General features: G+C 46.5%; 1 protein-coding gene across 2 annotated transcripts in view; it reads left to right on the top strand.

Moving 5' to 3' along the window:
- The first annotated feature begins 32 nt into the window (after positions 1 to 32).
- Positions 33 to 11433, top strand: part of ZNF711 (zinc finger protein 711) — a 32984-nt gene continuing 21583 nt past the window's right edge. The window contains exon 1 of one of the 2 annotated variants that reach the window (XM_073589891.1): positions 33 to 250. In XM_073589891.1, coding sequence (XP_073445992.1) covers positions 243 to 250 — 8 coding nt within the window. In that variant the 5' untranslated portion in view covers positions 33 to 242. Of the gene's footprint in view, positions 495 to 11433 lie in introns of both variants that reach the window. The other variant, XM_073589892.1, reaches the window with a different exon arrangement.

The raw sequence follows: 11433 nt of genomic DNA, 5'->3' as shown, positions 1-11433 counted from the left end.
CAACCAATCAAATGCTCGCTTTGTTTACAGGTGGGAAAATAGAAGCGGTGATCTTGCTGGTTGCTATGGGTAACTGTTCGGCTCTCGGTCGCTGACCCCTATAGACTGGTCTCTGTTCCTGGTAACGCGCCGGACAATGGAGGCCCCGGTACACCAGCACACGGCCGGGGCCTGCGTGTGAGGAGAGATGCTGGGGCTTGTAGTACCTCACCACCCCGTGACACCCGCAGGGCCCGGCAGTGATGAGCAGGTGACTGTCAGTCCTCGTCCTGGGGTCTGTGCTCCGACGTGAGGAGGGGAGGGCGGTGCTGCGGCCTGCAGCTGCCGGTTCTCCGCCGCCAGTGACGTGCGGTGTGGAGGGAGGAGGCCGCTCCGGGCCGGGGGGAGGAAGAGGAGGCCGCGCCCGCTCCCCGCGCTCATTGGCCGAGGCCTCGCAGCCCCCTGATCCGGAGACCCGAGACCCCGGCGGAGAGAGGACGCCCGGAACCTGGCAGGTAAGCGGGGGGATGAGGAGGACAGGCCGCGGCCCAGGGACGCCGGAATATCCATCTACAGGCCGTAGCTATGCGGAGAGGCGCCGGGCACAGTGAGGAGGACAGGAGACCCCCGGGTCTGTCACAAGGGAGACCCCTCCCCTCACCCATATACAGCTCTGGTCTGTCACACGAGAGACCTCCCCCATATACAGGTCTGTGTGACACGGGAGACCCCAGGTCTGTCACAGAGAGACCCCCCCCAGGTCTATGACACTGGAGGACCCCCATGTACAGCTCTGGTCTGTCACACGAGAGACCTCCCCCATATACAGGTCTGTGTGCCATGGGTGACCCCCTGGTCTGGGACACGGGAGAACCCCCCATATACAGCTCTGGTCTGTCACACGAGAGACCTCCCCCATATACAGGTCTGTGTGCCATGGGTGACCCCCTGGTCTGGGACACGGGAGAACCCCCCATATACAGCTCTGGTCTGTCACACGAGAGACCTCCCCCATATACAGGTCTGTGTGACACGGGAGACCCCAGGTCTGTCACAGAGAGACCCCCCCCCCCCAGGTCTATGACACCGGAGACCCCCCATATACAGCTCTGGTCTGTCACACGAGAGACCTCCCCCATATACAGGTCTGTGTGCCATGGGTGACCCCCTGGTCTGGGACACGGGAGAACCCCCCATATACAGCTCTGGTCTGTCACACGAGAGACCTCCCCCATATACAGGTCTGTGTGACACGGGAGACCCCAGGTCTGTCACAGAGAGACCCCCCCCCCCCCAGGTCTATGACACCGGAGACCCCCCATATACAGCTCTGGTCTGTCACACGAGAGACCTCCCCCATATACAGGTCTGTGTGCCATGGGTGACCCCCTGGTCTGGGACACGGGAGAACCCCCCCATATACAGCTCTGGTCTGTCACACAGGAGACCCTCCATATACAGCCTGTTAGGAACGGCGGAACGCACTAAATAAAAATATAATAAAGTGCGTTCGCCGCTCGGGGTCCACCGTGCAGTAGGTGTTACACCGCTGCTAGGTAATGACAGAAGAGCGATATGGCGGTATAATGCGCACGGGTTCAACTTCACCCTAAGTGCGCAAAGCGGGCTCTGTTCACACACAGAGGTGCTGTAACATAAACATACGAAAACGCTGAACCTGTTAGTGTCACAGACCACAGGGAAATGCACACACAGTATCTAGTCACAGGAGCAGGACCCGAGGCAGAGGAGCTGCGTCCGTCTAGACCTACCGTGTGTGCGGCGTCGCTACTGCAAACGCCAAGGAGGGCTGCAACTGCAGCGCAGGGCACGGCCGCTAGCTGACAAAGCTAGGAAGCAGGCGCAATGTCGGACGCTAGCGTAGAGGTGCGGTGTGCACAGTGGCCTAAGGCTTGCCACTGACTGGCGCTGACTGCTGCACTAATTCCCTATCCACATGCGTAATATCAGAGGGAAGGGGTTTCAAATGAGTCAGTCACCAGAGTCATACATCCATCACCATTCACACATTAGCTTGAAAAGTCTATACTAGTGCATGGCCAAATGGTCATGCGCGCTTTTTATAGCCGTGCGGGACCTTCCAGATCTCCGAGATGGACCAATGAGATCTGGAGCAGGACCTTGGCACATGACTCCCGATCTCCAATGGGAGATCGCCTCGTGAGCATGCCCCAGTAGGAGCACAGAGGAACTTAGTCTCTGGAGCGGTCTGCTGCAAAGTAATCTTCTCTGTAGTAGATAGACAGCAGGAGACCGCAGAATGTAAGGCTCTGGATTCCTGCAGAGCAGACGCAGAACCCAGACGCCTAACACAGCCCCAGCCTGTCTCACAGGAGACCCTCCGTCCACAACCCCGGACTGTGACCCAGGAGACCCTCCGTCCACAGCCCCGGCCTGTGACCCAGGAGACCCTCCATCGCACATATATACACAGATCACCCGTTTATCCTCCTGCTGTTACGTAAAGTCGTTGTGCCTGTCGCTAACCCCCATACCTTGCGCCTGTTGCCACGCCCCAACCCATACTGCGTGTCTGTAGAACCCACATACCGCTCTCCTGTCGCCTGCCCCTCCCCCCCCCCATACCGTGCGCCTGTCTTGTACACCCCCATAATCTATACTGGTCACCCCCTGCCCAGCATTCATCACACACAAGCATTTCCGCACCTCCATGCCACGGGTAAAACGCATGCGGAATTCGTATGCATTTTCCCGCAAAACACAAGCGTTTTGCAAGCGTTTTTAGCTTGCAGAATGTTAAAAATAATAAAAAAACATAAAACATAGGGATATACTTACCCTCTGTCGGCCCCCGGAGCCCTCCCAGTCGTCATTGTCGCTGGCGGCAAGTTCTGTTCCCTGGGAACGGAAGTTGCTGCCAATATCGATGAGGGCTGGGAGGGCTCCGGGGGCCAACAGAGGGTAAGTATATCCCTATGTTTTATTTTAACTCTATTTTTTACAGGGCTATGGGTACCCAGGGCATGGAGCAGAGTCTCCTCTCCTCCAGACCCTGGGTACCATCCGAACATGAAGCGCTCCCTTTACGCATGGTGGGCATAGCCACATGCGTAAAGTGAGCGTTTCAATGCAATCCTATGGCGGCGGAATCGCCGCGATTCCGCATAAATAATGGACATGCTGCGGATTTTACCGCTATGCGATTCCGCAGCGGTAAAATCCACAGCATTTGACACAGCAACTGCGGAATCCCATAGGATTGCATGGGAATGTGTTTTTAATTGTTTCTGTGGCCGCAAAAACGCTTACAAAACGCAACGTGGGCACACAGCCTAATACTACAGTGGATATAAAAATTAAATCACAAATATGTCCCAAAATATATTCATATATCCCTTTTACCTTGGGAAAAATATATACCTCAGAATCAACTAATCACATTTATGGCAACCATATAGTGAAAAAATAAGGTACCACAAGATGGTATATAGAGTTAAAATATGATACTTTTATTAACAATAATTTAAAACACATAAGATAAGGTGCAAGATATAATGAAAGAGGGACTATTCAGCCATGGGATACCCACTAAATCAATTTCCACCAACCAAAAATACAACCGGTTTCATATGCCAAAATTTGTCAAGTACTAATAATACTCGTTTATGAGATCAGCTACCACACATCCTTATACATAAGTACACTTTACCCGAATGGGCATAGAAAATACCAAGGACAAATAAGCAGGAATTTCTCTACAAACTACCAATAATATATGCACAAAAAGTGCCATATGCGGTTTAAGGCAAAGATATCAAGATGCAAGTAAACATCCCCGGACGTCCCTCTGCCCCTTTCCTTGTGTTATTTTAACCCTCTTTCCTAAGCAAGTTTCCTATTCTATTTTTCATTTCCATCCCCAGGCTATATCACAACAAAACTTTCATTAAGATTAATATTATAAAGCCTGATTCTTTGCATGTAAATAAGTAAAACCTTTTAAAAAAAAATATTAAAGGTGGAAAAACTCGAGAAATCATTATTCTTGTTAGGAATTTTTTTTTTTTTACGTGACTAAAACCTGAGATATTATCAGAGGAGTGTAGACTTTTTATATCCATTATATACCGTGGCTTGCATAAGTATTCACCCCTTGAAATTTTTCTATTTTGTTACATTACAACCTGTTTAAATATATTTTTTTTTTATTCAATTTGTGTGTGATGCATCAGCAATAAATAGTCTAAGCTGGTGAAGTGAGAAAAATATAGGCATAAATTAAATTTATACTATCAAATAACTAAGAATTGCTATGTGCATATGTATTCATCCCTTTTACGATGAAGCCCCTAAAAAAATTTTGCGCATGCAATTCCCTTCATAAGTCCCATGCTTAGTGACAGGACGTCCTCCTGAGTGCAATCTAAAGGGCCTGTCACACTAAGCGATATCGCTAGCAATATCGCTATAACGTCACTGGTTTTGTGACGTTATGGCGATATTGCTAGCAATATCGCTATGTCTGGTACTTACCTCCGACCGGCTCCCCTGCTGGTTATCGCTGATTGCGCGAGAACGGCCTGGGCCGTTTCTCGTCGTCAGCTTCCTGTGGCGCCGAGCGTCGCGTGGACGCGGGCAGGAGGACGTCAGGATCGCCGCGTCTGACAGGTAAGTAGCGACCCCCGACCGCTGCTATGTCGCTGGTGAGATCTGCCTGTGTGGCAGTTCACTAACGACCACTAAGGCTGTGTGCAGACGTACTTTTTGGCCCTGCGGATTTTTCCGCGCAGAATGGAAGAAATCCGCAGGTCAAATGACCTGCATTTTTCCTGCGGATTTCTTCCATTTTTCATGCGGTTTTCAAGCGTTTTTTGTGTGGTTTTCCATCGCGGTTTTCCCCCTGCGGATTTGGTGACAGGGGAGATGGAAAACCGCACAAAAGAAGTAACATGCTGCGGATTTTGTACCGCGGAAAAATCTGCAGCGTCTGCACAGCGTTTTTTTTTTTTCATTGATTTTAAGGCTACTGTACATCACAATGCAGAAATGCAAATTTTCTGCGCGGTAAAATCCGCTGCGGAACCGCAGCAAATCTGCATCGTGTGCACACAGCCTTAGCGATGCACCAGCGATCCTGACCGCGTCATATCGCTGGTCGGGATCGCTGGTGCATCGCTATGTGTGACAGTACCCTAAATGTCACATATCTGTAAGTATATACACTTTACCTTTTGTGAAAGGCCACAGAGGCTGCAACACCAATAACAAGAGGCACCACTAACCAAACATCATGAAGACCAAGGAGATCTCCAAACACCACCACACAAGTCAAGGATAAAGTTGTAGAGAAGTACAAGTCAGAGTTGGGTTATAAAAAAAAAAAAAAAAAAAAGCACAAAATCTCCCAATTTCTGATGATCCTCCTGAGCACCATCATATCCATCATCATCAAATGGAAAGAACATAAAAAAAACCTCCCCAGAGAGGGCACCCACTAAAACTGTCAGCCCTGGCAAGGAGGGCATTAATCAGAGAGACGAACGGGACAGAGACCAAAGGTAACCCTGAAGGAGCTACAGAGTTCCCAAGCAGAGTCTGGAGTATCCGTCCATATGACCACAATAAGCCGTACACTCCATAGAGGTGGCTTTTATGGAAGAGTAGGGAAAAAAAGCCTTTACTTGCACCCAAAAAATGTAAGGCTTGTTTTGACTTTTCTAAAAGCCATGTGGAAGACTCCCCAAATGTATGGAGGAAGCTGCTGTGGTCAGATGAGACCAAAATTGAACTTTTTGGCCACCAAAGTAAACGCTATGTCTGACGCCAAACCAACACAGATCCTCACCCTAAGAACACCCTCCCCACAGCGAAACATGGTGGCGGCAGCATTATGCTGTGGGGATGTTTACCGTCAGCAGGGACAGGGAAAATGGGCTCAGTCGAAGGAAAGATGGATGGTGCAATATTTTTGAGCAAAACCTGTTCGTCAGTGATTTGGGACGGCGGTTCCTTCCAACAAGACAATGACCCAAAGCATACTGGTAAAGTAACACTCGAGTGTTGTTGGGGAAATGTGTAAATGTTTTTGAGCAACCTAGCTAAAGCCCAGACTTTAACCCCTTTGAGACGAAGCCTGTTTTCACTTGATGACTAGGCCAATTTTTACAATTCTGACCAGTATAACTTTTTGAGGTCATAACTCTGGAACACTTCAACGGATCCCGGTGATTCTGAGATTGTTTTCTTGTGACATATTGTACTTTTATGATAGTGGTAACATTTCTTCGATTATAACTTGCGTTTATTTGTGAAAAAAATCTCACAAAATAGTTCATAAATAACATTTCCCACATGTCTACTTTACATCAGCACAATTTTGGAAACATAATTTTTTTGTGAGGAAGTTATAAGGGTTTAAAGTTGACCAGCGATTTCTCATTTTTACAACAAAATTTGCAAAACCATTTTTTAGGGACCAAAAATGACACCATTCTAAAAACTGCACCCCTCAAGGTACGCACAACCACATTCAAAAAGTTTATTAACCCTTCAGGTGCTTTGCAGGAATTTTTGGAATGTGGAAGGAAAAAAATAAACATATACTTTCGCAAAAAATTTCCTGTAGACCTAATTTTTTTTTTTTTACTTTCGCAAGGGTAATAGGAGAAAATGGACCATACATTTTTGTTGTGCAATTTCTCCTTAGTATGCCGATACCCCATATGTGGAGGAAATTTACTGTTTGGGTGCACGGCAGGGCTCGGAAAGGAAGGAGACCCTGATGTGCCTAAACAGTGGAAACCCCCAACAAGTGACACCTTTTTGGAAACTAGACCCCTTACGGAACTTATCTAGATGTGTATTGAGCACCTTGAACCCACAGGTGCTTCACAGAAGTTTATCATGTAGAGCCGTGGAAATAAAATCACATTTTTCCCACAAAAATCTTTTATAGCTCCAAATTTTGCATTTATATAAGGGTAAAATGAGATATTGCACCATATAATTTGTTGTGCAATTTCTCCTGAGTTCAGCGATACCCCATATGTGGTCGAAAACTACTTTTGAGGCACAGTGCAATGCTCAAAAGGGAAGTAGCGCCATATTACAGTACGGATTATGCTGCACTTGTTTGTGGGTGCCATGTTACATTGGCAGAGCCTCTGAGGTGCCAGAACAGCAGAACTCCCCCACTAAAAAATGATAGTGTTGGCCCCCTTAAAAATAGTCTGGCTGAATTGGTGGATGAGGATGAGGAAAAAGCCAATATGCTAAATGTTTTTTTTTTTTTCAACAGTACTGTATTTACACAAGAAAATCCCATGACGGATAACATGATCAGTGATAAAAATTCTCCATTAAATGTCACCTGCTTAACCCAGCAGGAAGTACGGCGGCATCTAAAATTCACTAAAATTTGAAAAATCCCCGGGCCCGGATGGGATACACCCCCGAGTACTGCAGGAATTAAGTACAGTCATAGATAGACCATTATTTTTAATCTTTAAAGATTCCATAATAACAGGGTCTGTACCACAGGACTAACAAAAAGACACGTCACTCCGATAATTCGATAAGGGGTGCTCAGAACAGGATACCAGTCCCAATAAATCATATAAGAAAAAAATCCGGCACTCCCAAATGCAAAAAGAAGTCCTTTTTATTTTTCACAGCTTAATAATCCACATGATGTACATTCAATAACGTTTCGGTCTCTATAATGGACCTTCTTCAGACATGTGGAGCTGTGAGGATCGTCATGTGCAGGAAAACATGCGCTGTCAGTTGTATGCTGCCATTAGAAAAAGCGCACTTTTTCTAATGGCAGCATACAACTGACAGCGCATGTTTTCCTGCACATGACGATCCTCACAGCTCCACATGTCTGAAGAAGGTCCATTATAGAGACCGAAACGTTATTGAATGTACATCATGTGGATTATTAAGCTGTGAAAAATAAAAAGGACTTCTTTTTGCATTTGGGAGTGCCGGATTTTTTTCTTATATGTACCACAGGACTGGCGTATAGCAAATGTGGTGCCAATATTCAAAAAGGGGACAAAAACTTAACTTGGAAATTATAGGCCAGTGAGCTTGACCTCTACGGTAGGTAAAATCCTGGTGGGTTTTCTAAGAGATACTATACTGGAGTATCTGGAGAAGAATAACCTCATGACCCAATATCAACATGGGTTTACAAGGGACCGTTCCTGTCAGACTAATCTGATAAGCTTTTATGAAGAGGTAAGTTCCGGACTGGACCAAGGGAATGCAGTGGATGTGGTGTATATGGACTTTTCAAAAGCTTTTGATACGGTGCCACACAAAAGGTTGATACATAAAATGAGATCAATGGGGATAGGGGAAAATATGTGTAAGTGGGTTAAGAGTTGGCTCAGGGATAGGAAACAAAGGGTGTTATTAATGGAGCACACTCGGATTGGGTCACAGTTAGCAGTGGGGTACCACAGGGGTCAGTATTGGGCCCGCTTCTTTTTAACATATTTATTAATGACCTTGTAGGGGGCATAGAGAGTAGAATTTCAATATTTGCAGATGACACTAAACTCTGCAGAGTAATCAATACAGAGGAGGACAATTTTATATTACAGGAGGATTTATGTAAACCAGAAGCTTGGGCTGATAAATGGCAATTGAGCTTTAATGGGGATAAATGTAAGGTCATGCACTTGGGTAGAACAAACAAGATGTATAATTATGTGCTTAATTGTAAAACACTGGGCAAAACTGTCACTGAAAAAGACCTGGGTGTATGGGTGGACGACAAACTCACATTTAGTGGCCAGTGTCAGGCAGCGGCTGCAAAGGCAAGTAAAATAATGGGATGCATTAAAAGAGGCATAGATGCTCATGAGGAGAACATACCGTATTTTCCGCTTTGTAAGACGCACTTTTTTTCCCCAAAATTTGGGGGGAAAACAGGGGTGCGTCTTACAAAGCGGACATGCCTTACCTAGGCTGTGATCGGGGGCGTCCGGCGGTTGCTGGCCGCTGCTGCGGGTGTGTCCGGTGCCGCGTTGTGTGCCCGTCGATGCCCGGGGCTCTGCCAACATTGTGCGACAGGCCAGAGCCCCGGCATTTCCTCAGTTCCCTGTGTGCCGGTAAAAAGATGGCCGCCGGCGCGTGCGCAGATGGGATCTCGGGACCCAGTTCTCGAGAGATGAGATTTGAAATCTCATCTCTCGAGAGGTGGGTCCCGAGATCCCATCTGCGCACGCGCCGGCGGCCATTTTCCCTGGGTTCCCTGTGTGCGCGCGGTGGTGCCTGCAAAAAAATGGCCGCCGCGCGTGCGCAGATGGGATCTCGGGACCCAGCTCTCGAGAGATGAGATTTCAGATCTCATCTCTCGAGAACTGGTCCCGAGATCCCATCTGCGCACGCGCCGGCGGCCATTTTTTTTTTACCGGCACTTCAGCGCACATATACAGGGAACCAAGGAAATGCTGGGGCTCTGGTCTGTCAAACAATGTCGGCAGAGCCCCGGACATCGATGGACACACAACGCCGCACCGGAGCACCTGCAGCACCGGCCTCCAACCGCCGGACAAGTGGAGAAACCTGACACAAGCACAAGACTCTGCAGCAGCAACAGCACACATCGGAGCCCCCCCTCATCCCTGAATGCGGCCTGCAGCATCACTCCACGCCTGCCTCCTCCAGCAGCGAGCCTGGGACCCCTCTACACCGCAGCCACCAACCCCGGTAAGCAATAAGATGCAAGGATTATAAGAGGCACCACCATTTTATTAAAAAATATTTTTTTCTTATTTTTCTCCTCAAAAATTGTGGTGCGTCTTATAATCCGGAGCGTCTTATAAAGCGAAAAATACGGTAATTTTACCTCTATATAAGTCACTAGTGCGACCACACTTAGAATACTGCGTACAGTTCTGGTCTCCGGTGTATAAGAAAGACATAGCTGAACTGGAGCGGGTGCAGAGAAAAGCGACCAAGGTTATTAGGGAACTGGGGGGTCTGCAATACCAAGACAGGTTATTTCACTTGGGGTTATTTAGTTTGGAAAATCGAAGGCTTAGAGGTGATCTTAGTACAATGTATAAATATATGCGGGGACAGTACAAAGACCTTTCTAATGATCTTTTTCCACTTAGACCTGTGACTGGGACAAGGGGGCATCCTCTACGTCTGGAGGAAAGAAGGTTTAAGCATACTCACAGACGTGGATTCTTTACTGTAAGAGCAGTGAGACTATGGAACTCTCTGCCATATGAGGTTGTAATGAGTGATTCACTACTAAAATTTAAGAAGGGTCTGGATGCCTTTCTTGAAAAGTATAATATTACAGGGTATATACACTAGTTTCCTTAATATTGCGTTGATCCAGGGAGCTAGTCTGATTGCCGTATGTGGAGTCGGGAAGGAATTTTTTCCCCCAATGTGAAGCTTACTGATTGCCAGATGGGTTTTTTTTGCCTTCCTCTGGATCAACATGTTAGGGCAGGTTAGGATAGGATATGGGTTGAACTAGATGGACTTAAAGTCTTCCTTCAACCTTAATAACTATGTTACTATAAGTGACTCTATTTTACCAATTAAACCTCGCAATAAATTCATCTAGGGGTGCAGTGATTAAATTAACACCTCAGGTGTTTCACAAACTTTTATATCATTGGGTAGTGAAGTAAAAATAATTACCACCAAGATTGTGTGTTAACCCAAGTTTTACTTTTTCACACTGGGAAATGGGTAAAAATGGCACCAGAATTTGTCCCACAATTTCAGCTGAAAGTAGAAATACCCCATACACACGTGGTCAAAATTGTTAGTACCCCTATTTTAATGACAGAAAAACCCACAATACTGACATAACTAACTTGAATCTGACAAAAGTAATAATAACTAAAAAATCTAGGAAAATGAACAAATGAAATTCAGACATTGTTTCATTGCTTTTCAACCATGCTTCCACATAATTAAAAAAAAACAAAAATAGGCCTGGACAGAAATGAAGGTACCTCTGAAAATAATGTGACAAAAGGGATGTGTTACATCAAGGTGTGTCCACTAACTAGCATCACGGGTGTCTACAATCTTGGAATCAGTGAGTGGGCCTGTATAGAAGGCTACAGATACTCACTGTGCTGTTTGGTGACATGGTGTGTATCACACTCAACATGGACCAGAGGAAGCGAAGGAAAGAGTTGTCTCAGGAGATTAGAAAGAAAATGATAGACAAACATGTTAAAGGTAAAAGTTATAAGACCACCTCCAAGCAGCTTGATGTTCCTGTAACTACAGTTGCACATATTATTCAGAAATTTAAGATCAGTGGGACTGTAGCCAACCTCCCTGGACGTGGCTGCAAGAGGAAAAACTGATGACAAATCAAAGAGACGGATAATACGAATGGTAACAAAAGAACCCCAAAAAACTTCTAAACAAATTAAGGCTGTGTGCCCACGATGCGATTTTTAAGCGTTTTTGCCACGA

This window comes from Dendrobates tinctorius, unplaced genomic scaffold (assembly GCF_039654945.1).
Source record: "Dendrobates tinctorius isolate UK_male_01 unplaced genomic scaffold, ASM3965494v1 ptg000114l, whole genome shotgun sequence".
In the NCBI taxonomy this organism is placed as follows: domain Eukaryota; kingdom Metazoa; phylum Chordata; class Amphibia; order Anura; family Dendrobatidae; genus Dendrobates; species Dendrobates tinctorius.
Note: the sequence above shows the minus strand (reverse complement) of the source record. Positions and strands in the feature narration are given on the sequence as shown.